We start from the raw sequence: 27,969 nt of genomic DNA on the forward strand, positions 1-27,969 counted from the left end.
TGTACGCACCACTTTCATCGTTGATTCCGATGGCCAATTCTGGAATTGAATCACCGAATTTGAATGGAACAAATTCAAAGGCCGCTGTTCGACAATTTGTGTTCGTGATGCACGGAGAATGTTCGATAAATCCTCTGGATGCCGCGTTTCGGATTCTATATACAAGGAAAAGAACTTCAAATTCAAAGAATTTGCGAAGGATGTTGAAATATTCACATGACAAAATTATTAGCATCCGGAATCGATAGCAAGTGTTCCAATTCCTGGTCGGTAAGTAGTGGTCTCGCTAAATTCCACATTAACTTTAGCCGTGACAAGTCACGTCTTTTTGCAGCGATATGGAATAGTGTTCCCTCATTCGATATATATCGTAATGCGGCTCGAACATTTCCGATTTTTTCTATGTAATTTAGGATGCGCCTAGTCCACCTGCAGTTAATTAACATATTGTGCAAAATGAGAAACCACCATTTCGCATTCATTGAAGCTAATTCATTGGGTAATGAAAGTGTTTGGAAGCAAACTTGAAGTACTCTTTCGTCGCCCCATTCCAGTATTTTTGAAATTAAATTGTCTTCGTCAATTGTTCCTAGTTGTTTGAATAAAAGAATTTCGAATTCTTCTTCCGTAAAATATTTACGACAAATTGGGAAGCTTTTACTGAATCTCGTTGAATTTATTGGATTTTCATTGAAACGCTCGTCGTCGAAGCGCTGCAGCTGCAAAACTTCCTTTAAATCTATTTCCTTTCGTACGAAATCAAAAATTTCTTTCGCACCATTCTCCTCAGCACAATTCCACAAATATTTCAAAAATGTATCGGCAACGAAGCCCTTATACGTCACACCATCATTTGTTTTGCACTTTGTCCATTTGTAGAATTTTAAAACGATTACATTGTTGAAGTCGTTGAAAATTCGAAAAATTACATTTTCGAAAACAGTTTCGTTGACCAACCGTTTCCAATCGTGGATAGGAAATGCTAATTCTGCCATGGCCATCCATTTCATTTCCATGTAGTCGTCGAAATGTTTCATTGAAATTCTTAACGGACGGGGGCGCACGTTCGTTTTCTCATAGTTGTAAATCACACTGTGTCTTACATCGTCACTCACGTTATTTTTAGGATCCAATATGATGTCCACAGTCAGCTTCAGTGTTGAGCAATCGTACTTTTCCACCAAACTTTTTTCCACAAATTCATCGAAGACTCTTTTGATTGGTAGAGAGTCAATCAGTCCATCAAATGTTATGTCTTTAGCGACATCTAAGTCTGTTCTTGGAAAATACATGATTACATGATGCAGAGCACTGCGTTCGAGTTTGATTAAAAATGCATTGAAAATTGTATCCTTCAACCACGGCCTTGACGAGAGTAACCGTTGTTTGAACAGAATGCACGATTCAAAAATATCACGTGGAGTTTTTTGAATCCATTGATCTGTTAACCGACGCACGTAATTTGCCTGTTCTTGACAAAGAATTGCACTCTCGTTGAAAATTTGTTGTTGAAGTTCACGGTCGTTGTCTGGCGTTAAGGAATCACAAAAGAACTTTAATAAGAGAATGGCATTGTTATCGAGCGTATCAAAGAGAACAGCCTGGCTTGGTAGCACGTAATCTAGGCTTCTGAATTCAACTTTTTGAATGGGAAAATGTTTGCTGACTTGAAGAAAATGTCTTCGGTCATTGTCTTCATTCCATAAACTGTTCATGCCACCGTCGATGAATCTCACTACGGTGGTATGGCGTAAATTCGGAGAAATGGTGTTTATATATAAAATGTCCATTGCCATGTTAAACATATCGTTTGCCTGGCTATAGCAAAGATGCATTACCCAATGTTTTCACTAAGAAATTTGCAGTAAAAAATTCGGCGAACAATTCGTGAGTGAAGTACGGTTCACCGTTGGATGAAAATGCGACAAGGCCACTCCGCTGTATGTTATGCGTATCAATGCCATCAAATCGGGCGTTGTCATACTCGTCATTCGATTGATTCCTCTCATAAATTAACTTCAGTGCAAAATGTTCGAGAACTGCAACAGTGTCGTAGCTCCGTATTTCGTTCTGGCATTTTTCCTTCGCCACAAATTTCCCTTTCTCGTTGCTAACAATCAAAAGTTTTCGGGAAACAAATTCATTGAACAGGTCAAAGATGTGTATACATTCGGGAAGCGCGAATATCTCTTCACCACTTTCAATGTATTCCTCAACAGATTTCAAATAATTGTCAGCAATGATGTACGTTATAAGTGGTGTATTGAATGTGTTGTATATTGGGTATATGAATTGCGTAAATATTCTCTCTGCACTGATGTGTAGTTTGGCCGCGTTTGAATCATCGTCGGATAAACTCAATTCCTTTTTCCAAAATTTGGTTGCAACATTCAAGTGATCTGGAAGTGAAAATGGTTTGAGTTCGAGTGTGACCGTCTTGGGCAAAACATTCTCCAAAGCGCTCCGAAGATGTGGTCGGGTCGTTATCCAAAATTGAATATTTTCGCTCAAATTTTGTATGAGTGCAAAGACTTGAACGATAAATTTCGGTGCAACTTCATCGACAGCGTCCAGTAAAAGTATCACCTTTGACTCTTCGTACAATTTTTGGAAAAGTTTACGTTCAAACATGCGTTGCGAACTGATTTTTGTTTTCAGAAAATGTTTGAGGACGACTTCCAGTTGATCGTTAATCGTTTTGTCCACGAAAGCCTCAATATGTTCGTGTAAATTGATTCGTGACACCCAAAAACGCGGATACTTTTCTTTGAGTTTCACTGTGATACGAGACAGCATCACAAACTTTCCGCTACCAGCTTTATCAGATAGTAGGTAGGAAGTTTTTTCGTCTGTTTTAGTTGACAAAATTTCATTCAAACTTTCATATTCCGTAAAGCTTCTGTCAACAAATTTATCACCGTCATACTTATCGACTATCAACTTCGATGATTCAATCACGATTCTCTCGCCATTGACCAATTTTTTCATTGGAATTTCACTGAATGATTCGTCTATCAATTTATTCAGCTCAATGGGAATACCTTGAAAATCTATTTTAGTCGCTAGCAGCCTAGTTCTAGAAGACTGGTCTAGATCATTCCATCCATACTCCAGAGAAAGAGTTTCGTTTTTTGTTGCAAAAATCGATTTTAAATCAACTTTGTCTCGACCAAATACAACGAGATTTTTCGATGTGTGGTAGTTATTGAAATATTTTTGTAGCTTTCCCAGTCGTTGTGGTGATTCGTCAAATTGGTCATAATTGAGTACCAGCGTGATAGTGCTGGTTAGATGCCATATGCGCTTGATGTAAACTGTCTTCGAGGAGCAGTTGAAGTCTTCCATAGAAGCAATGATAAAGCAATCCTTGAAGTGACCGTGATCGTTCATACTCTTCGGTGAACAGATTAAGCTCGGTTTGACAATTGTTTTAAAGAAATCAGCTAAAAATAGTCGCGGTGTATCACAAACCACTAGTTGAGTGTCTCTTCCATCACACATATTCGGACTTACGTAACTGTTTTCCGGCCAAATATTCCAATTTTCGATTGCTTCACTGTGTCCAAGGAAGTCATTCAGTTGTTGTACCTCTCGTTTAATTAGAAATTCCTCCGGATAACTCGTCAGTTTATCGACAATGGTCATTACGTTAACACTGAAAAACTGATACAAATTAGCGTACTGCCTTTCCAGTTCAAGTTCATTCACTTTCATTGCAATAAGATGAGGAATTCTAACAATCAATTCCTTTGGTTGAAGAGACTTTGTGTAGCATTTGAAAACATTGTTCACTACACCATGTTTGTCGGCCTGATTTCTAGTTTCTTTAACGATTTCATCGAAGTCTTCTCTGCTTTGTTCATCACTTTCGTAGTACGGCTTACATTTGTTATTGAAAACAATGTGTAGAGCGTGATGGGTCAGTTCATGCATTAAAACGCCAGCAATTTCTTCATTAGTTTTACCTCCAGCACTAACATAAATTCGACCGAGTTCCTGATACGTCATACCGTCTATTCCCAAACGAATTCCATTGAAATCCATTTCATACGTTTTTCCGTTACGAAAATCCACGCTTATGATCAGCGTTTTCGAATGTGACAGTAGTTTCAGTAGATTTGTTAATTTACTGTACCTATCCAATTCGAGATAGATGTCGTGCATTGTCTGCATTTGTGTCGTATATGCTTCATGGTCGTCCTCATTGACGCCATATATTTTTGTCACAGCTAGCAGGAAGGTGATGTGTGACGGTTGCTCCCTTTTCAATTTGCTTAGGATCAGCGCATTAAATTTATTTTTGTTTGCCGTCGTTATGTCCATGTAAAACAAATCGGCTTCATTTAAACAAAATCCTTTATCAAGCAGTACGAAATAATTCGTATAGTCCTCATCTACAGTGCTCAGCAATGCAGTAGTTGTGGCTGCTTGTGAAAAAGGTGGATCCTCGGTGAAAGTATATGCAAACTTCAAATACGGAAACTCTTTCCTAAACAAATCAATTTCGTCTCTATCGTTAGAGGTGATGGCGGCGTGAAATTTGTGTCTTCTTTCACAGATCTTTCGGAGCTCCTTTTTGGCACCAGTGCCATTTTTGACCAATCTGTTATAGGTTTCGTGGAATCTTTGAGGAAATCTTGCATCTTTTTCGAGAAGCAACTTTAAATTCTCGTTCATATTTGCCGAATTCGCACGATCCGACGCTGTTTCACTATCTTCATTTTGCACATGTACATCCGCTCCAAGTAGCAATAAACATTTCAACAAATCGAAATCTCCTTCAGCAGCGAAAAAGAGAAGCGTTTCATTCTTTTCGTATTTGTAGTTGACCGCTGCCGTAGTTAAGAGTGTTTGTGGCGGTGACTCCTCGCCTTCAATCATTGGCAAATCCAAATATGCTTGCAGAGCTTGCAAATGCGATTGTAAGACGAAAATTTTCAACATTTTCTTATGAAAGTCCTCATCATATTTAATATCGAAGGTTTTCATCAGTCTAATTGCGATCGGTTCACATTGCCACTTCTCGTTGTATAAATTGTCCGAAATTGTAAACTCACATCGAAATAATGATTCGTTTGCGCTGGGTTGTATTTCAAATAAATCGAAAAGTTTTTCGTCAGACAAACATTCAAGTGACTTATTTGCGAAAATGAATCTAACAATTTTATTGGAGCTGAAGCACAGTTCCAGGAGAAACGACTTTCCACTATCTTCGAAAACATCGACAATAACGCGTTCAAATTCCGTTAGATCAAATTCTTCGCAAACCGGTTGAACAATTAGACAAAATAAATTCGTCGATGCCGCTAGCAACTGACTCACTTGCTCATTAATGGAAAGAAAGTCGGTTAGCGTTCTTATACTCGGATCGTAATTGTCAATTTTTAAAATTCGAAAATTTGATTCGTTTGATTGTTCCTCAATCAACTTATTCACATAATCACTTTGAACGAACAATGGCCACTGCACTTCGAAAATGTATTCTGGTAATATTGTCGTCATATTTCACTGCGTAACGGGATAGTACTAACTACAGGTATAACACGATAAGGCGACTCAAAGCTGACTAATATTTATGTTACGCACTCAGTCATTCATACGCTATACCTTACCAGATTATCTTATCTACAGCATGGATTGCGTTATATATTTGCACTACCTTTCTCCGAGAATTCGACAAAGTTATTCGCATTTCGATTGGTGTGATAGCCGTACAAAAGAAATTCACGTTGATTATTGAATTATAACTCACATCCGCTATACCGCATTATCTTCAAATAAAAAATTGATAAAAATTTGCCATGCACTCAATATCTCTAACGCAAGGGGGTATTCACTGATAATTTATCATTTAATTTCTCAAACGTTATCAGTTCATCTTCGTTTATCCTTTGGATCTTTATCATCATTTAATTTATCACATATACGATAAGATATTTAAAATTATCATTTATATTTTTAGATAAAATTCCTGTTTATCATAGATTTATCCCAGACTCAAAAATATTTTCTAAAGATGTTCACTGTATTCCTGAGATATAATTTATGATAACGTAATCATATGAGTGAGTTTTGGAGCGTACGGAGAAAGTAAATGATAATTGCTTCTGATTTTAATATATCGTACATCGATGTACATTCATACCAAGTCGAAATACTTCGATATTTGTTGAAGTACTTCGATATATGTATCGAAGTATATCGACGTATATCGAAGTATATCGACGTAAATCGAAGTACTTCAACATATATCGAAGTACTTCAACATACATCGAAGTACTACAACATACATCGAAATATATCGACGTATATCGAAGTACTTCAACATATATCGAAGTACTTCAACATATATAGGAGTATATCGACGTATATCGAAGTACTTCAACATATATCGAAGTACTTCAACATATATAGGAGTATATCGACGTATATCGAAGTACTTCAACATATATCGAAGTACTTCAACATAGATCGAAGTACTTCAACATATATCGAAGTACTTCAACATAGATCGAAATATATCGACGTATATCGAAGTACTTCAACATATATCGAAGTACTTCAACATAGATCGAAGATGAAGCTATCTTGACATTCACTTTCGAATTTAAATTTTTTCACCTATAGGTTTCTTCCAAAGTTATTTGAGCTGTCAAATCGTCATCCATAGAACCATAACCAAAAAAGTTTTGTTAACAAATTGTTCGCAGAAGCGTTGAGGTTGTGGCTCTGTGGATGCTCTCGTTCGTTTTCGACTTATCAAAAATCGTTTTTACCGTACGATGGAAGAAACCTATCAAGTGTCACTTTTACGTTGTAATTCAGCTCTTTAATATATACGTTAGATTTGGATGTAAATCATTACCCTTGTCCTAATGGAAGTTTAGTTTTGGAGGCGGAGATGACTTCGACGATGATAACATTGACGATCAAGATGAGGACGTTGCGTTCGAAATAATTTCGGCTGTTTACAAAATTAGAGCAGGAAACGTCAACATAACCATTATTCTTACCCCATTTGAGTAGAAGAAATAAGGCACTGATAAAAACGTCACCTTCATAGCTGGTTTATTTACATTCGTTTGTTTGTGTTTTCAGTGCGGAGCTCTTGGAATGGAAACAATAATTCAACTCGAAGTCAATGTATTCTAAAGAGCCGCGTCGGCATAAAAAATAATAAACTTAAATATAGATCGTAGCGAAAATTTCGTGCCATCGAACACAGTGTTTTATTACGGAGGTGTGTCCTGTGGGTCACTCTGACCACCAACCAGTTGCCTTGCCAGTTACCCATTGCAAAAATTGACTAGTTAGCCGCGCAACCAGAACCTGTTCTAAAACAAAATCATCAATTTGCATCGCCCATGTATGATAACACATTCATCGTCAAACTTGTCGTCAAAGCACCTTGCAAAGCACTCACTTTAGTTATATCGGCGCAACGGCTACCAAATGATACACCATCCACTTAGATGGAAAAATATAAAAGAAGAAAATCGAGAGGGATTGTTATCCTCTCGATTCCCAAAACTAAATGACTTTGCCAATCATTGATTGACATGATGTGTCAAAATTGTATACAACCATGTCGCTAATGCAGTCGTCGATAATAATTAAAAGTTTCTACGGATCAGTTTACTTTAAACTGGCCTTGAGGGCAACATCAAATTAAATTTTGAATTTTAAATTTTGGCGTTCGTAGGTATTAAATTTTGTGTCAATTTCTTTTTGTTTTGATTTTGTTGAATATTTTTGACAGTTTGTGGTTATCATTTACGTGTATATGTTTACCAAGAAATATATCATTAGTCCAATTCCCATCAGCGCTGCTAAATGCTGATAAATTTAATCGTCGATAAATTTGACATTTACGCGTCAAACGCACTCATCAGTGATTGTACAACGGAAATAATGATCAATTATGAATTTATTCGTTCGTAAAGTTGATCCTGTTCTCCGAAATTAACGAAATTAAATTCAATTTTTCTGTCAAATTTATCTAGACGCCATCGACGAGTTAAATTTATCAGAGTCTGCTAAATCTGATGGGAATACAGCTATTGAATATTTCATTTAAATTCTTTATTCTTTTAACTTTGTTATTGTAACGAAGCCAGCACAGTGTTTTATAATTGGTTGTAAATAAAGAGGAGGCAATAATAGCCAAAGAAATTTTTGTTCGTTCCCATTGCTAAACAAACAAAGCGAAAGGACTCTCGCTTTGTCACTTCGATCTATGTTGAAGTACTTCGATCTGTGTTGAAGTACCTCGATGTTTGTTGAAGTACTTCGATATACGTCGATATACTTCGATCTATGTTGAAGTACTTCAAAATATGTTGAAGTACTTCGATATATTGAAGTACTTCGATCTATGTTGAAGTACTTCGATCTATGTTGAAGTACTTCGATCTATGTTGAAGTACTTCGATATATGTTGAAGTACTTCGATATACGTCGATATACTTCGATCTATGTTGAAGTACTTCGATCTATGTTGAAGTATGTCGATCTGTGTTGAAGTACTTCGATATATGTTGAAGTACTTCGATCTATGTTGAAGTACTTCGATATATGTTGAAGTACTTCGATCTATGTTGAAGTACTTTGATATACGTCGATATACTTCGATCTATGTTGAAGTACTTCGATATATGTTGAAGTACTTCGATATACGTCGATATATTTCGATATATGTTGAAGTACTTCGATATACATCGATATACTTCGATATATGTTGAAGTACTTTGATATACGTCGATATACTTCGATATATGTTGAAGTACTTCGATATATGTTGAAGTACTTCGATATACATCGATATACTTCGATATATGTTGAAGTACTTTGATATACGTCGATATACTTCGATATATGTTGAAGTACTTCGATATATGTTGAAGTACTTCGATATACGTCGATATATTTCGATCTATGTTGAAGTACTTCGATATATGTTGAAGTACTTCGATATATGTTGAAGTACTTCGATCTATGTTGAAGTACTTTGATATACGTCGATATACTCCTATATATGTTGAAGTACTCCTATATATGTTGAAGTACTTCTATCTATGTTGAAGTACTTCGATCTGTGTTGAAGTACTTCGATATACATCGATATACTTCGATATATGTTGAAGTACTTTGATATACGTCGATATACTTCGATATATGTTGAAGTACTTCGATATATGTTGAAGTACTTCGATATACATCGATATACATCGATATACTTCGATATATGTTGAAGTACTTTGATATACGTCGATATACTTCGATATATGTTGAAGTACTTCGATATATGTTGAAGTACTTCGATATACGTCGATATATTTCGATCTATGTTGAAGTACTTCGATATATGTTGAAGTACTTCGATATATGTTGAAGTACTTCGATCTATGTTGAAGTACTTTGATATACGTCGATATACTTCGATCTATGTTGAAGTACTTCGATATATGTTGAAGTACTTCGATATACGTCGATATATTTCGATATATGTTGAAGTACTTCGATATACATCGATATACTTCGATATATGTTGAAGTACTTTGATATACGTCGATATACTCCTATATATGTTGAAGTACTCCTATATATGTTGAAGTACTTCTATCTATGTTGAAGTACTTCGATCTGTGTTGAAGTACTTCGATATATGTTGAAGTACTTCGATATACGTCGATATACTTCGATATATGTTGAAGTACTTTGATAGAAGTCGGTATACTTCGATATAAGTCGAAGTCTTGGTTGAAGTACTTTGATATATGTTGAAGTACTTTGATATACTTCGGTATACTTCGATATAAGTCGAAGTCTTGGTCGAAGTACTTCGATATATGTTGAAGTACTTCGATCTATGTTGAAGTATTTCGATCTATGTTGAAGTACTTCGATCTATGTTGAAGTACATTCGATACACTTCGATATATGTTGAAGTACTTCGATTTACGTCGATATACTTCGATATACGTCGATATACTTCGATACATATATCGAAGTACTTCAACAAATATCGAAGTATTTCGACTTGGTATGGATGTACATCGATGTACGATATATTAAAATCAGAAGCAATTATCATTTACTTTCTCCGTACGCTACAAAACTCACTCATATGATTACGTTATCATAAATTATATCTCAGGAATAAAGCAAACATCTTTAGAAAATATTTTTGAGTCTGGGATAAATCTATGATAAATAGGAATTTTATCTAAAAATATAAATGATAATTTTAAATATCTTATCGTATATGTGATAAATTAAATGATGATAAAGATCCAAAGGATAAACGAAGATGAACTGATAAAGTTTGAAAAATTAAATGATAAATTATCAGTGAATACCCCCTTGCTCTAACGATTGATAAGAAACGAGCCATCAGAACAGTCGGAGCGTTTGCTGCGACTGAGCCCCGTACAAACCCGTATATCTATTGCGTACGTGACCCTAGTGCGTCTGTCACCCTACTTTGACCGTAAGCCTATTGCGCCGGTTAATGTAGTTAAAGTAAAATTATTATGAAATGTGTACAGCGCAATTAGCGCAATTACGAAGCCCCGTGCGACGTTCCTTTCAAATGAAACAAAAATTTCAAATCGCCCTAAAAAATTTATTTTTTTGAAGGGCCTAGTAGCGGCCTTAGGCCAAGGACCCAAATTTAATTTTTTTCATCAACATTCTATTCGGCCTTTGATTACCTTCCAAATGAAACAAAAATTACGAAAAACGGATGAAATTTGCTCGAGTTATATGTAAAATACACATAGGGCCCTAGTAGCGGCCTTAGGCCAAGAACCCAAATTTAATTTTTTTTCAACAACATTCTATTCGGCCTTTGATTACCTTCCAAATGAAACAAGAATTAAGAAAAACGAATGAAAATTTACTCGAGTTCTATGTAGAATACACATAGGACCCTAGTAGCATTTCACTTCTAAGGCCCTAACTCACGGTCCACTCACCCGATTTAAAAAAACTTTTTTTTCCTGGATTGATATTGACAATACCTATCATTTACATTTCCATCGTTTATTTTGCCATAAATATCACCAAAAGACCTTAAATCACTTAGGTGGCCCTAACTCACGAAGGGCCGACCCGAATATGACCATCTTCGAACTTAGCCTCACTATTTCGACTATCTTTAGGGGAAAAATTTTTTTGAAATCGGATTTGATTAACTCAAGATATCGACGTGACGGACAGACGGACAGACACAATTTTTATTGCAGATTCGTCATCTATGAACATAGGCAAACACTTTGCCCTTACCGTCTGCTTCGAATTCCATCAATTACACACGGCATCGTAAGCCTATAAGCCCCTTTGTACTTCGTACGGGGCTAAAAAATTCATTCGCCAATAAAACAGTCAAAATGCTCTATTGGGCTCAGTCATTTTTTTGCATCTGAAAACGAATCAAGAATATAGGCCCAGTTAAGGATTACGTTAATCGTTACTTGCTGTAAAAGAAATTAATAAAAAAGTACCGAAGCCGAAGATGAGTGTAGAAGAATCCCGAGTGTGTGATCTGTTTGATGAGATCGAGAAACATTATAAACAATTCGATGAATTAGACGCCAAGTTGGTCAAGGAGTTGATTCAGGAAATGGAAAAGTTTGCAGGAAGCGAGAAGGATGTTGATGACATGAAGAAAGCATTCAAAAGGATCGGATACGTTGACGAAGAATCTGATGATGAAGAAGAAGAAGAAAGTGCAGCAGCAACAGATGAATGGAGTTTCAAAATTGCCGTTAATATTTTCAAGAAGTTCAAAGTCCGTTTCGAAATAAAACGTAAAGTTGTGACCGATCCTCCTGCACAGGGAAACGCGAGTGAGCGACCACTTACACAAGTAACTGAACAGCCACCTGCACCAGAATCCAGTCAGCAAGCTGCAAAAAAGAGAATTGAAGTAGTGCATGCGAATTGTATGAAATAAAATGAGTTTATGAAAAATGATTCAATAAAACTTATGTGAGTGTCAATTATCAAAATTTCATTTCTATAAACCATCGATGATATCATTACTTGTTTTACTACACCAAATGTGTCAATCCCAATGTTATCATGTCCGCACGTTAGTTAGCGGGCGTGACGCAAGTCCACTACTACAAAATAAAAAATAAAAATTGGGGACTAAGGAGCATATGTTCAGCAACTTTTTCACTTCCCCCCTTGGCTCCAATGACTCCCAAACTATTCGGAATCTAGGCATCCATACGAGTTCAACGAGCTATCACACGTTACTGCAGCTTCAAAATTGGATGAGATATTGAATTTCAAAATCCTGGTTCTCCCATATAAAAATGAAAAATTTCGTTTTTTCAGATAGCTGAAATCGCCTACGTTAGTTAGTTAGTTCCTATGGAAAAGGGCGATTTCGTAACTCTGAACGTTTCTTTAGATTTTCCTGAAATTTTGGTTATAGGTCAATCTCGGGTCCTAGATCAAAATAACATTTTAAAAAATGGGGGTACGCGAGCGTTTTTGGGAGTTAGGGCTCCCGGAAGTTTGTGTGTATCAACATACAAAATGATGTGTGTTTGGTGATGACGGTGTTTTTAGCCCCGTATGAAGTACAAAGGGGCTTATAGGATTACGATGCCGTGTGTAATTGATGGAATTCGAAGCAGACGGTAAGGGCAAAGTGTTTGTCTATGTTCATAGATGACGAATCCACAATAAAAATTTTGTCCGTCTGTCCGTCCGTCTGTCACGTTGATATCTTGAGTAAATCAAATCCGATAAAAAAAAAATCCTGAAAGATAGTCAAAATAGTGAGGCTAAGATATCTCTGGCCATTTAAAGGCTACACTTGTAAGTGATTCGTCAAATGAAAGGTATTTACAATACCGATCGACAAAAAAAAAGTTTATGGAAATTGGATGACCGACTCGTGAGTTAGACCCCTTGATGTGAACTAGGTACAGGGCGGCAAGCCGTTTTTGCTTGTAGGCTGGCCAAATTTGAACGGATTTGAAGCGTGAGCTAGGTCTCTTGGAGTGAGCTTATATGTGGCTACTCGCCCGTACAGTGAAGGTGGTGGTTTTTTGTTAATATCTCGAGTAAAATTTGACCGAATTTTATGAATTTTTTTTCTTTGAAAATTACTAACGAATGTAAAGCAGCCGTACTATTCCACATCCTAACAAAATGGCCGTCGGCCGAAATTTTGGATTTTTGTAAAAACAATATAAATCGATAAACGCTCCGACTGTTCTGACGGCTCGTTTTGTGTGGGAAAATTTGAAAAAAAAATTTGGTACTTGAATGTTGGGCAGTTGGAAAAATTTTGTCACTTTTGGTGTACGGTTGGGCAACGGGAAAATTTAGTCACTTTCAGTGTATGTGACGGGCAGCTGGAAAAATTTGGTCACTTTCGGTGTATGTGACTGGCAGCGGGAAAAATTTGGTCACTTTCAGTGTATCGTTAGAATATGGCTATATGTACCTAAATATAGTTAGTATATGGCTATATTGACATATATATATAGTTAGTATATGGTTATATATACGTATCATGCCCGCACGTTAGTTAGCGGGCGTGACGCAAGTCCACTACCAAAAAAAATTTAAAAAAAATTTGAGGACGGCGGAGCATATTTACAGCAACTTTTTGACTTCTTCCCCTTAACTCCAACGACCCCCAAACGACCCCTAGATCTGGAATCTAGGAATCCATACGAGCTCAACGAACTATCACACGTTACTGCAGCCTATTACCGATATAATTGAGGTGTTACAAGGTTAGTTCCTAAATTTTAGGATGACAGGGGATTCCTCTGGCACCACCTATCTTCCATCGGATTTTTTGATGAATTTGGGTTATATACGACATGAGTGAGTTGTTCCAAGGCTGGTTCCTAAATTTTAGGATGACAGATGATTCTTCTGGCACTTCTTAACTTCCATCGGTATTTTTGATGGATTTGGGTTATATTGGACATGAGTGAGATGTTCCAAAGTTGGTTCCTAAATTTTGGGATGACAGATGATTCCTCTGGCACTCCTAACTTCCATGGGATTTTTTGATGGATTTTGGTTATTTTCGATATAAGTAAGGTGTTCCAAGATTGGTTTCTAGATTTTGGGATTCAGACTGATTTCTCTAGAATTTTTTAATTTACATAAGGTTTTTTGATGAATTTGGGTGATATACGACATGAGTGAGATGTTCCAAGGTTGGTTCCTAAATTTTGGGATGACAGATGATTGCTCTGGCACTTCTTAACTTCCATCGGTTTTTTTTATGGATTTGGGTTATTTTCGACATAAGTGAGTTGTTCCAAGGTTGGTTCCTAAATTTTGGGATGACAGATGATTCCTCTGACACTTCCTAACTTCCATCGGATTTCTCGATGGATTAGGGTTATTTTCGATATAAGAGAGGTGTTCCAAGGTTGGTTCCTAAATTTTGGGATGACAGATGAAGTGAGGAAAAGGTTCAAAATGGCGACCGAAATTTTATTCAGAATTTTTTTATTGGCTATATCGATAGATCTACACTTGGGTATCATTTTGATGAATAGAGTGGAATAGAATAGATTTGGTAAAATTTTGGTTGTTTCCAGTGAACTTGTTTGAACTAATTGTAAAATTTAATTTTTGCGCAACGAAGCTGAAAGCGTCAACTTTAGCAATATCATTCATTTTAGACATTGTATTTCAAAGACTGCGTCACACTTTTCTCGTAGAGATTTTTGTTGGGATCCGAAATGACTGAAGATTTGTTAAAATTGATTTAGCGCTTCGAAATAGCGCTAACTTATTTCGAAGCGCTAAATCGTTCGAGGTTAGCGATATCGTTAAAATTTTGAGTAAACGTTTGAGCTAACTTAACCGTCGTGATAGAGTGCAAAGACAGTATAAGATAATTTCGAGCCATCCATAAACAAACGAGCATATGGGCAGACATTAAAACCTATCTGAAACTTAGACGGCATGGCTATGAATCAGATAAATCTGCTCACCTCTACTTGTATACGTGATAAGGATGAGAGATTAGGTTTCAATTAAATATGTTTTCGTATAAAGTAACCGGTTTCGAATAGAACCTATTAGTTCGTCTACGAATTTGCACCAAACCATAATTCATATCGATTTCAATTTCAATTGGTGTCTGATAACAAAGTGTCTTTCAATTGAGATTATCAAGAGATAGATGATTTTGTTGTGTTCGAAGTAACCTTCAATGAACCGCTAGCGTTTTTATTTAAATTCAATATTCCTATTGTTCAAAAGTGAAACTATCAGCTACTTATCAACTACTTATAGTTTGTCACGGACGACAGAGCGATAATTATGGCTTACTGTCTTCCCTATTGTGTGTTTATCTTTGCGATTTTTATAATGTCGATATGCGTTTGGTTGGGCATCGAAAATTCACCGGATCTGGATCTTGGTGAAAATAAGAGGAACTCAGAAGCTGATGGGGAGTTAGTGTTTGTTCATGTGGTTTGTGATGTTTCTTAATTTATTTATGGAAATGTAGTTTATCAGTCTAGCCCATATAATATCGCCACTTCATTACCATCCAGCTTTATCGTCATGGTGATAGAAATCCAGTAATGTCCACACCAGGTAGTAAATACACTGATCTTTCTTACTGGCCCGAAGGATGGGGACAGTTGACTACTGTAAGTTATCCGCAATAATCTGAACATCGAAGATGTTTACGTACAATTCTCATTTTGTAGTTGGGAATACAACAAGAATACTCGCTCGGCCAATGGTTGCGGCGTAGATACAATAACTTTCTCAGTGAAGTATACCATGCCAATGACATTTATGTGCGATCATCCGACGTGGATCGAACTATAATGAGTGCACAGAGTGTATTGGCCGGGCTGTATCCACCTCACGGGAAACAAATGTGGAAGAAAAATTTCTTCTGGCAACCGATACCGGTACATACTGTACCGGCAAGTATGGATTATTTGATCGCAACAAATGTGCCCAACTGTTCGTCGTATGAAAATGCGATGAAGCAGTACTTAGCCTCGGATGAGATGGAAAAATATTATCATTCGATTCAGCCGATTTTCGACTATCTGACTTTGCACATTGGAAAAAACATCAGCACCTACGGCGAGCTGACGGTCACACGAGATACATGGATTTGTGAGACCACTCACAAGTACAAGTAAGCATGATCAATTTGTGAATGTTGCAACAACGTCAGAGAAATAATCATTTTTATTTTAGACTTCCTCAATGGGTCGGGAAACTTTACCCGAACAACGATGATTTCGAACGAGCCGCTATGACATATTACACACTTTCCAGCGGAACAAAATTCCTGTCAAAATTTTCCATCGGATTTTTCCTCAAGGACATTCTCGACCGTTTCACGTCGAAAATTCAAAATACTTTAACACCGAACCGCAAAATGTGGATGTACAGCTCGCACGACTTGACTGCATTCAGTTTTTTGCGTTCACTGAAACTTTTAGAAGTGAGAATAATTTTTGAATTCCCTTTAATGTTGAACATAACGTCAATCATTTCTGTTGAATAGAATCAGTACGTGCCGTATGCTGCAGCTATTACTTTGGAATTGCGAAAAATTGGAAATGAACACATTGTTCAGATATTTTACAAAAACTCCGACAAAAATCCAGGACCAATTGATATACCTGGATGTGGAACCGCCTGTCCGTTATCGAAAATGTACGAAATTTATGATGATATCATACCGAAAAATGATTTCGATACTGAATGTCTCATACCGGAAGAGGCGGACACGAGGACAGATACTTAACTCAGTTCCGTTGGTTTATTTATTCAAAGCATATCTTTGATATCAAATTTAATGTTTGTTTGTTTGTCTCTCTATAGAAGCCCAAATGAAAAGTCCTAATGGCTTTAAACTTAGCATATCGATCGACTACTGAAAAAGTTATGAAAAACGCGATATTTCTTTTAGTTTTCATCGAAGGGAAAAACCACTGGCCAAAGTGGTGGCAAATCAATTACTTATTCCATTTGAATCCTTTTAATACCTTTCAATTCCATTAATTACCGGATTAATTCCTTTTGGCACGTTAATTCCTATTAATTTCCAATATTTTGGATCAGTCAAAAAACCCTTAAAGGGTAAATGTGACGCAAGTCCTTTATCTTACTAACAAAATAACTGATACCGCTGAGAGTGACGCATTGTGCGTCGTACGCAAAAGTTTTAGCTAGGCATGTTCGATAATTCATTCGATTGATAAAATATCGGATTATTTCCCTGGAATCGATTATCGATATTTTCAGAAAATCAATATCAATCGAATGTTTTATCGATAATCGATAAATATCGACTGAAAATCGGCAAATATAGACTGATAATTCGATTTTCGGTGGATATTTGTTGATTATCAGTCGATATTTATCGATTATCGATAAAACATTCGATTGATATAGTATCGATTATTTGGAAATTTTATCATCGATTGATGATATTTTTCAGTGAACATGCCTAGTTTTAGCAACAAAAAATTTACCCAAGAAATTTGTGAAAGAAATTTTTACAACAAGAAATTTGCGTCACAAGTGGTAGATGATCCAGTTTCGTTTAAATTCTTTCAGTACATTTTTCAACCAGCGTGGAAATGCGGCGTCTATTCTCGGAACGATACCACAGGACACGATCAAGTTAGACGAGATATTTTATATAGCGAAGTAATCGCTAGTTTGTCAATTGTGTTTTTTTCTATGATTTATCGTGTCTTGTTTTTTGCTATATTTTTTTTGTTTCTTCTATGATTACTAACGGTTGACCAAAAATTGTTGAATTTTTGTTGTATTTCATGACAAAATTTTTTGAAATTGTTGTATTAAAACAACACGTCTCCTAAGGGTTAATGTAAATTTTTCACTGTAAATATATTCTATTTTTTCAACCATTTTCCTAACAATACGTTCCTCAACATTTGCCACTTGTGACGCAAATTTCTTCTTGTAAAATTTTCTTTCACAAATTTTCTGAGTAAATTTTTTGTTGGTAAAACTTTTGCGTACGACGCACAATGCGTCACCCTCAGCGGTATCAGTTATTTTGTAAGTAAGATAAAGGACTTGCGTCACATTTACTCTTTAAGGGTTTTTTGAGTGATATCACCACTTTTGTAAGTAAGTCTTTTCGACAACATCAAAACCTTATAGAAATTTAAAAATTCTAGAGAAATCAGTCTGAATCCCAAAATCTAGAAATCAATCTTGGAACACCTCACACATGTCGAAAATAACCCAAATCCATCAAAAAATCCGATGGAAGTTAGGAAGTGCCAAAGGAATCATGTGTCATCCCAAAATTTAGGAACCAACCTTGGACCACCTCACTTATGTCGAATATAACCCAAATCCTTCAAAAAAACCGATGGACGTTGGGAAGTGCCAGAGGAATCATCTGTCATCCCAAAATTTAGAAATCAGCCTTGGAACACCTTACCCATGTCGAAAATAACCCAAAACCATCAAAAAATCCGATGGAAGTTAGGAAGTGCCATGTAACGCTTGACCGAATAGTACAAGACCTGCCAAGATGCCTTAGGGAATTTGCCGAGCGGTAGACGTTCCCAACAATAATAAGCACACGACACTAGATTGGTTGTTAAACTCTTTATTTAATAAACACTCAAATTAAGTCTCACAAATTCAATTATTATTCAAACTATTTTCTTATTCAATACATCGACCGACAGCAACACTATGCACAATTAAAATTGTTAACACAAAGAGAATGAGTAAGCTCTTCGATCCTCCCTTTATACACAATTTAACATTACAGGGATAGCAAGTCGTAAAAAATCCATTAAAACTAATCGTTTTCCCATATATGCTTATGCATAAAAAACCGAGATTTTCGTCTTCGGAATTCCTTAATGAGTTTTCTCTCTAAGTGGTCTTTCTACCGTACGAGTTTTTTCATACATTTTCCATATAGTCAATGTATTCGGAATTTCCCATAACTCAAAAGACTTTCTTGAGTAGAAATACTCCCGCAAGGATATGACCGTTATTTAACTGACGAATTTTAACTATTTTAATTTGGTTCTATATGTTTAGAACTGAGTCTAAAACTCGGCGTTAACTTGAATCAAACGCCTTTGATTATGCTATCTTACTGTTCAGTGTACTAATGGAAGTTTCGAGAAAGCTTTCTTCCATGGATTGTTACTTTAAAAGGAAGGGTAGTGCTAGTGCACTACAGCCAGAGGAATCATCTGTCATCCCAAAATTTAGGAACCGACCTAGTGAAAGTTAATACTTAATGATCCCAACAATTCCCAGCAAGAAATACATCCCAAAACAACACACACCATTCACCACATTACCATCCATATCATGCAACAAAATATACAACTCACACACACACACATACGTACAAATTGGCTTTTATATGCCATGGCATTTGTATGGATACTTTGGGGAGCTCAAGCTCCCAAGATATGGATTTTTACCAACTTTTGAAAATTCCATTCTTATATTTGGGCCATTATTAGCCTACAATCGCTAAACCGAACTGGTGTGCATACGTTATATTGCACCAGCTGATCACATATAATTCCAAATAGGACCAGCTGGTGCAAAATAACGTATGCACACCAGTTCGTTTTAGTGATTGTATAATCAAAATTTCAGGAAAATCTATAGAAACGTTTAGGAGTTACGAAATCGTCCTTTGTCATAGGAACAGCCCATCGATATAATATAGGGTAGATAAGTAATGTCAAACTAACTGTATGACGAAAGATCACATGGATGTATGTGCAACGTATTCAATTTTATTTGCATTATTCGGTTTACATGGATTGAATATAAAAGTGAAGCGACTGCAAATAGTAAATTTCGTCCAACCTAGTTGACGACGGTATGGAGCCCATTACACAGGCAGCGTTCGCACGTTGTATCGCCATTGATATTCGTTGGAAGAAATACTCTCTTGCGCGACGGTCTCCACTGTATTCTACAAGTTTCGAGCCGATTTTATTAGCTAGCGACAAGGCCTCTGTGCACCATGTTCCCATCGTTTCGACGGCGAAAGCCACAAAAATGTAATTGTTTTCCTCGATCTCGCTGTACAGTTCATGTTTTCGTCTAGCTGCCGACTAAGCGGCTCTTCCAGCGGATCTTGAAGAACCACGAACGTAACTATCGGCGAAAGTATCACAGCACGTCGCATCCCAGACCAAGCACATTCCGTGTGACCAGGGAGTGAGAGTGAGACCGTCAGGTTTTTTACCGTCGTTTCGGCACATTCCGGGAGGCTCCAAAGTGGCTGGTACGTGTATTGAGCATAAGGACCGGCATATTATTTTGTTGAGCTCGATGTGGCGGGTGTGACGACCAGCACTTTTCTGACAAGCCAGGCCGTGCCTGCCAAATTGGTCCACTGCTGTTCCGCAAATGCAACGGTGTGGTCGACAGATTGTTGAACCTAAACGTAGGGCTATACAGATGCGAAGCGCGTTGTTATCCATCAGTCAGTGTGCCAATGTGTTTCGAAGGAAACGCGTTCAACCATGCGTTTGATTCTTTTTGTTGTAGAGCCTTCATTCTTGCATTATCGCACACGTTGGTTGAAATTAAATCAGTGGACGCGATTCGGCTAGCATTTAAGCGCGCGAAATAATGCATACAAATATTTGAAAATAACTGAAACTCTGCATTTCTCAATTTCCTTTTTCTCTTCGTTTTGTGTTGTGATTCGATTGTTTGCACTTGTATATGTGCTATATTATATCGATGGAACAGACTAACTAACTAACGTAGCCAATTTGAGTTATCTAAAAATACGAAATTTTTGCTTTTTTTCATACAGCCTGTAAATATTTTTCGTATGCAGAATGTAGAGTAGACTCAAGGTACTCCAACACAATTCGATATGTGTACAAAAATGCTACTTCATGTACAAACCTTCATAAGAGCACGGAGAAATTCAGAATCGGCCGAGGTGTAAGGCAGGGTGACACCATTTCACCGAAATTATTCACGGCGATTCTGCAGAGTATTTTTAGGAAGTTAAACTGGAGTAAAATGGGAATAAAGATAAATGGAGAGTACCTGAGCAATCTCCGCTTCGCTGATGACATTGTACCGATAGCAGCGAATCTAGGTCAGGCTCAGCTTATGCTACAACAGTTAAGTGAAGAGGCGAGCAAAGTTCGCCTCAAGATGAACTTATCGAAAACAAAAGTCATGACCAACATCGGGGACGATAGAGAAATCAAAATTGGTGACACTGTCATTGAACGAGTCGACAGCTATGTATATCTAGGACATAAACTGAAGTTAGGTCTGGACAACCAGACTGCAGAAATAAGACGTAGGTTTGGTCTTGCATGGGCAGCGTTCGGAAAACTCAGACTAATTTTCAAAAGCAAAATGAATAATAGTCTGAAACGCAAAGTTTTCGACACTTGTGTCCTTCCAGTGCTCACTTATGGAGCGGAAACGTTAACTTTAACAAAAGCATCCGAAGATAAATTGAGAGTGACACATAGGGCCATGGAACGGAGTATTTGCTTGGAATAACACTCAGAGACAGAATGACGAATCAATGGATTCGACAACAAACCACGGTCGTTGATGTCATGGAAAGAATAGCATCTCTGAAATGGAGCTGGGCGGGACATATTGCAAGAAGGACAGACGAACGTTGGACCAAAAAGATCATGAACTGGCGACCATATAAAAGACGAGCTATAGGTAGACCATCAGAGAGATGGACAAACGGAATTAAGAATATTGCAGGTACAAACTGGCAGCAAATGGCAATGGATCGTACGAAATGGAAAGAAGTTGGAGAGGCCTACATCCATCAGTGGATAGAAACAGGCTGAAAAAGAAGAAGAAGAAGAAGAATGAGCACCAGCTGAATATCACCTGCTGGATCTGCTAACACACACTTATTGTATGATAAACAATCAAAGCACATTGTTAACAATGTGTTTACTTCATTCATACGTGTTATGTGCGCGTAGATGACGTTAACGTGTGTAGGTTAACTGTGTGTAGGTTGTCTTTGAATTGTATACAATACAAAGTGTTTTTGTTTGTACATCAGCTGGTGCTCATTCTGCATATGAAAAACTTTTAGCAATTGTACAAACATCAATATTTCGAAGTTCAATATCTCGGCCAATTTTGAAGCTGCAGTAACGTGTGATAGCTCGTTGAACTCGTATGTATTCCTAGATTCCAGATATCCTAATTTGGGGGGTCGTTGGAGTTAAGGGGGAGAAGTTGCTGTAAATATGCTCCGCCGTCCTCAAAAATGTTTTGTTAAAATATTTTTGGTAGTGGACTTGCGTCACGCCCGCTTACTAACGTGCGGGCATGATAATTTTACGATGTTTTATGTAATTTACCCTATTCATTCCTACTTTGTACAAAGGCCGATGCTATTGGAGCAGAATATATAGCGGTTTTTGGATGCTAATGTCATCCGATTTTACAAAGGATTTCCCGCCTTGGCGTTACTTTCCTTTGTATACCGACTTGGCGGCATTTTCCTTTGTATACCGACTTGGCGGTATCTGCCATATTTTCTGAGTTATGGGTCTTGCAGCTAAATAGCGTACCACACTCATAGCTCCAAAATTATAAGCTTTTATAAAAATTCCTTCAAATTAGTTTCTTAGAATTACGTCCTTAACATGCCCTGAAAATTTCAGCCAAATCCGCCGGTAAATTCAAAAGTTTTGTTGTAACAAAGTGACAAAGCAACAGAGTAACAAAGGTTGGTAAAATTCATCAATTTCAAAATGTATGAAAATCCATTTCTTCATATAAATTTCCAAGTTTTGAAATTAATTATCTCGGTCAAACCTTAACCTTTGAGGCGTCTGATAGCTCGTTGAACTCGTGTGGACGCCCAGACGAATAAAATAAGTTGGGGGTAGTTGGAGGGGAGGGGAAAAGTCAAAAAAGTTGTGTATATATGTTCGTTAGTCCTGCGGAAAATTTTTTGAAAACCCGTCCACCCTCATGTTAGTAATATAGCTTCGAGCGTAGAACGGAAAATCTCGTCTACAGCTTTCTGCTTATCCGATAACAAAAAAGCCTTACAAGAACGCAACAGGTAATTAAACCTACAACTACTCAAAGATTTTCTAAAAACACACAAAGCAGGATGAACATTGAACATCCATCAACTCCAAACGATCACACATCAGCCTAATTGACTATATCTTCGAAGAAAACATCCTTTCTAAAGCTAATTCGAAGGTTGGCGAGCCTAAAATCTCAAGTGAAGACTCAACCTTTTTAATCCCTGGCAACAGAGCTGAAATATCAGCATACATGCTAGCCTCATCCTCAGAAGAAGTATTCACAAAAAATACTTCACATTTATCCGCGTTCAAAGGTAATCCGGATGTTTCACAAGAGGACAATACCTTCCTAATATCCTGTAGAACAGCTTACAGAACATCACCGATAGTGCCATCGTCTAAGTACCACCCATTTAACCTAGACTTGAGAGAATGAGTCATTCTCAAAATACCAATACGAAAACCAGTAGGACCTAGAGGATTCACCCTGCTGATACCCTCTTTTAGAAACTAGCGGCTAATCAGTAAAATAAAGATTTGAAGGATGCCTATACGCCTGCTGCAACAAAGGCAACAACTCTGGACAAACGTCCTTTACGTCACCTAGCATGAACTTCCTAAACAGCATATTAAACGCATTCTTAAAGTCAAACTTAACAAGCACCATTGGTTTAGCATGATCAGTTATACAAAACTTACGCACAGCATGAACCAATGCTTCAGCACCACCCTCAATGCCGAAACTCTATTGAAACGGCTACAACTTTCCCTGCAATTTTCCCTGCTAAGCGTCTCCAAACAATCCCAATTGCTATTGGCCTCACATCATTTTCTCCCTTCAAAAGAGCAGTTAAAGAAGCACCGAAAAAGACCTTCGCAACTTCACTCTGCACTTTACCACCCTTAATAACATCCATAAAAACAGCAATAGCTTTTTACAATCAATCTTCTGAATCAGCACAGTGTAACGCATATTTGACGTATGAAAAATATAGTTGTGTGCTGCATATCAGAAATTTCGCTACATTAGACACGAATTAATTAATTAGCCAAGAAATGCGCCTAAAAGTCAAGCTCGTCATTTCACAGAAAATAATTGAATTAACGATTCTTCACACAGTTTCAATTCACTTTCTTTCAGAACCTAAAACAATGCTCCAAGTAACAACTCGCCAAAGTAAAAATGCTAAATATAATGAATACATACTCGAATTAGGCTATGTACCGCATAATATAGCTGCAGAATTTATATTGCGAGAGCAAAATAAGAACGTTTTAAAGCACAAGCAACAGTCGACGCGGTTAGTACTTGATGGGTGATCGCGAAATTCATGAAAGTTTAGGAAAAAAATTATTTCTCGTGATAAATTCGAAATGTGGCTCATAGCTCACGGTGGGGCTGAACTAACTTTAAATAAAAGTGTAAGTTATTTAACATCCCGGGTTTTTTTAATAAGTGAGTTGGTGGAGGGAAGTGCCATTCAAGTAAACAAGTTTTAGCAAAATCCCCTGAGCTCTTTCTGAGAACTAGCATCAGCGTCAGCCAGGGCTTGTGAAACACTGTCGACTTAAGACTGACATTGGAATTGATAGAGGGACAAATTCTAAGACCCACAGTGTAAAAATTGTTGCTCTCGACATTTTCTTCATAGAGCAATACCAACTGAAAGTCAAAATTTCACCATATTGAAAGACTGATATCTCCCTTCCGAAGCAACTGAGGATCCCAGACTAGTTTTGCAAACCCTTTCGAATAGCAAAACAAATATTTTTGAATCGAAGTTCTCTGTTACATTTTCAGAAATTGTACTTTTAGGCTACCCTCGGCAAACTTTCTAAAGATTGACACAAGATATTAAGAGCGTACAAGGGTCACACAAACCAAATACTATAGCGTCATCTCTTTTAATTGAAATGAAACTCGTATTGTGTCTTCAATAACAATAGAAAATCGAACATCGAAGGCACCCATCATAGAAATATAGTGAAAACAAAATGGCCGCCGTGATAGAAACAAAATTGTTTTTGGTTAATTTCTTAAAAATAAAAACTTATTTCAAAAAATGGAAAACATCATTTCGTGATTCGTGACACAAGAAACGGTTTTGATATAGCAACTTATGTGTACTGCCGAAAAAATGTACCTAAAATGGAAAAAAAATTTGCCTTGCAGACGTGTTTTAATTGTGAAAAATATTCGTGAAAATGAAACTATATTACAAATGTGAAAACACATTTTTGTTAAGTAAGGTTCAAATTAACCGTTCGTCCATTTTTTGTTGTATTCCATCATTGTATTCTTGTCCTAAGCTGAACCCTTGTACGCTCTTAAAACAGAGTAAAATGAATTAGTGAAAACTGATTGAAGACTTACTAATATTTTTCTTCTGATTTGATTACTTGGATTACATCCAACAATGGCCGGACCCATATTCATACTCATTGGGTCCAGTTTTTCACTCGGGACTTTTCGAGATAATTATGACAAAATGAAAATCATTTGTTGATAAGATAACATGGTACTAGATGACATGGCTTCTTGCCAGTGCCGGACTGGCTCAAAAAAAGCCCTTCGGGCATTGTATGAAGAAATTGTTTAAAACGCCCTTTGTTGCCCCTTATCCATACAAAAATCAAAAAGCCTTTCGGGAATCGCCCGAACCACCATAGAGCCAGTCCGGCACTGCTTCTTGCATAGTATTATCAATTAGTACCAATAAAACATTCACGAAAAATCAGTTGAAATGAATAGTTTTAGATTTGCGGTAATAGTTAGCATATTAGGAAGCAAACTTACGTTTGCTTGTGAGCCAACTGTGACAACAGTGAGTGGAACAATAGCACCCCAACATTTCTGTTCGGGTGATTTGATATTTGAAGAAACATTTGATTCTCTAAATTTATCTAAATGGCGACATGAAGTTACATTGGCCGGTGGGGGCAACTGGGAATTTCAGTGGTACGTCACCGATGACATAAACTCGTACACTCAGGAAGGAAACCTTCACATCGTACCAACCTTTACTTCAGCCATATTCGGGCACAAGTTCCTATATAGTGCCCATGTTGTTATACCACCAGATGAGTGCACCATCGATTGGCACTACGGCTGTGAGAGACAGGGAACGCGACAGAATATCATAAATCCGATTAGAAGTGCTCGAGTGGATACAATGAATTCATTTTCATTCAAATACGGATCCGTAGAAATTCGTGCAAAGATGCCGGAAGGTGACTGGTTATGGCCGGCACTGTGGATGATGCCCACGGAGAGTGTTTACGGTGACTGGCCAGTTTCTGGTGAAATTGATATTATGGAAATGAGAGGAAATAAAGCATTGTATGCTGATGGTGGACATGTTGGTAATCAGCAATGTTCGAGTACGGTTCACTTTGGACCGTCTGATCGTGTGAAGAATGAGTGGCCACTAGCACATTTTGCGAGGAACCAAAATCAACCATTCAGTGACAACTTTCACACATACAAACTCACATGGACTCCAGAAGGACTGGCATTTTCGGTCGATGATATTGTGACCGGAAAGATTAACCCGGAAAATGGATTTTGGTATTATGGAGGTTTTGAATCTAGTGGACTGCAAAATCCCTGGCAAAATGCAACGCTGCTAGCTCCATTTGACCAAGAATTTCATATTATTCTGAATTTGGCTATCGGCGGCACTAATTTCTTTGCTGACTCATTTGTAAACGTACCATTTCCAAAGCCATGGTGAGTCTACTGCATACTGCTTGAAAATATGAAGCTCTGAGCATTGATACGATTGTTCTGGCTTTTAGGTTGAATACTTCTCCACGTCCTAGAGCTGATTTTTGGGAAAACAGAAGGTTTTGGGATCCAACATGGGATAGAGATAGTTCAGACCAGTCCCACCTTCAAGTTGATTATGTTCGAGTTTGGGCATTGTAGAAACGAAATTAGATTGAATATTGCAGACATTTTGCCTTTGACTTTAAGGTCTGTGTATGAGACGAAAGGAAATTTGACGACTGTTGAAGACTTTAGGAACTTGTACGATGTCCCATACAAAATGCATGAAATATGCCTGAAAAACAAGCGCTTACATCAGGTTTACATCAACGGATGAAAAATGTTTGACAGATGGCTGATCATGTCCGCACTTTACTAAGCGGACGTGACGCAAACCCTCTACTGGGGATTTTGAGGGTCGGCGGAAGACATTTACAGCAACTTTTTGACTTCCCTCTGTTGGCTCAAATGACCCCCAAACTTGGGTACTTGGAATCTAAATCTAGGCATCCATACGAATTCAAATTGCTTACGTTAGTTAGTTCCTATGGAAAAGTGGATCCAGCAACTCCTAAACGTTTCTTTAGATTTTTCTGGAATTTTGGCTATAGGTCAATAATGGCAATAAGAATTCAATTTTCAAAAGTTGGATACGACACATACATCGGAAGGTAGGGCTCCCCAAATTCTTCATACAAATGCCATGTAAAAGTCAATTTGTATATTCGTGTGTGATGTATATTAGGTGTATGGTATGGATGGTAATGCGGTGAAAGGTGGCATTCTAGTTGGAAATTGTGGGAATGATTTTTGTCCATGGAAGAGTGAATCTAACCTGGTTGCTCCCAAAACAAATTAAATGGGGTTTAGTTTATAGGACTACCGCAGCTACAATCCGCGAATGGTGGACCACCATAGTCAGTTTCGTGGAACATCCCTGTTACAGACCTGGAAGCCCTGTCAGAAAATTTATTAAATTTATATTGCACTAGCCAATACTAAAATTGTAGGTCTTTGAGAGCTCAACATTTCTACATTATTCAAACTATTCAAAAGGTATGCATTCGCCAGACTTGTACAATTTAATGCCAAACATAAAACATTTTAAATGATTCGCAATCCTTACATCGATGATTTTTT

The 27,969-nt window shown here is 37.3% G+C and overlaps 2 protein-coding genes and 1 long non-coding RNA gene across 3 annotated transcripts; 2 read left to right on the top strand and 1 right to left on the bottom strand.

The window, feature by feature from the left end:
- Positions 1–7,074: 7,074 nt before the first annotated feature.
- On the bottom strand, positions 7,075–7,559 carry LOC119082949. Its single transcript, XR_005088751.1, has 2 exons — positions 7,424–7,559; positions 7,075–7,334 (listed from the first exon to the last, which is right to left on the bottom strand). It is a non-coding gene; the product is annotated as an uncharacterized LOC119082949 (long non-coding RNA).
- Positions 7,560–15,129: 7,570 nt separating this feature from the next.
- On the top strand, positions 15,130–26,235 carry LOC119082944 (prostatic acid phosphatase-like). Its single transcript, XM_037192596.1, has 7 exons — positions 15,130–15,471; positions 15,555–15,653; positions 15,714–16,159; positions 16,222–16,471; positions 16,535–16,781; positions 20,852–20,854; positions 26,226–26,235. The coding sequence occupies exons 1-5, from the start codon at positions 15,319–15,321 to the stop codon at positions 16,775–16,777; spliced, it is 1,191 nt and encodes a 396-aa protein (XP_037048491.1). The 5' UTR covers positions 15,130–15,318; the 3' UTR covers positions 16,778–16,781; positions 20,852–20,854; positions 26,226–26,235.
- On the top strand, positions 25,795–27,015 carry LOC119082946 (beta-1,3-glucan-binding protein-like). Its single transcript, XM_037192597.1, has 2 exons — positions 25,795–26,790; positions 26,859–27,015. Exons 1-2 carry the CDS (start codon positions 25,805–25,807, stop codon positions 26,986–26,988), a joined length of 1,116 nt encoding a protein of 371 aa, XP_037048492.1. The 5' UTR covers positions 25,795–25,804; the 3' UTR covers positions 26,989–27,015.
- Positions 27,016–27,969: the final 954 nt, after the last annotated feature.

Source organism: Bradysia coprophila, unplaced genomic scaffold (assembly GCF_014529535.1).
Source record: "Bradysia coprophila strain Holo2 unplaced genomic scaffold, BU_Bcop_v1 contig_50, whole genome shotgun sequence".
In the NCBI taxonomy this organism is placed as follows: domain Eukaryota; kingdom Metazoa; phylum Arthropoda; class Insecta; order Diptera; family Sciaridae; genus Bradysia; species Bradysia coprophila.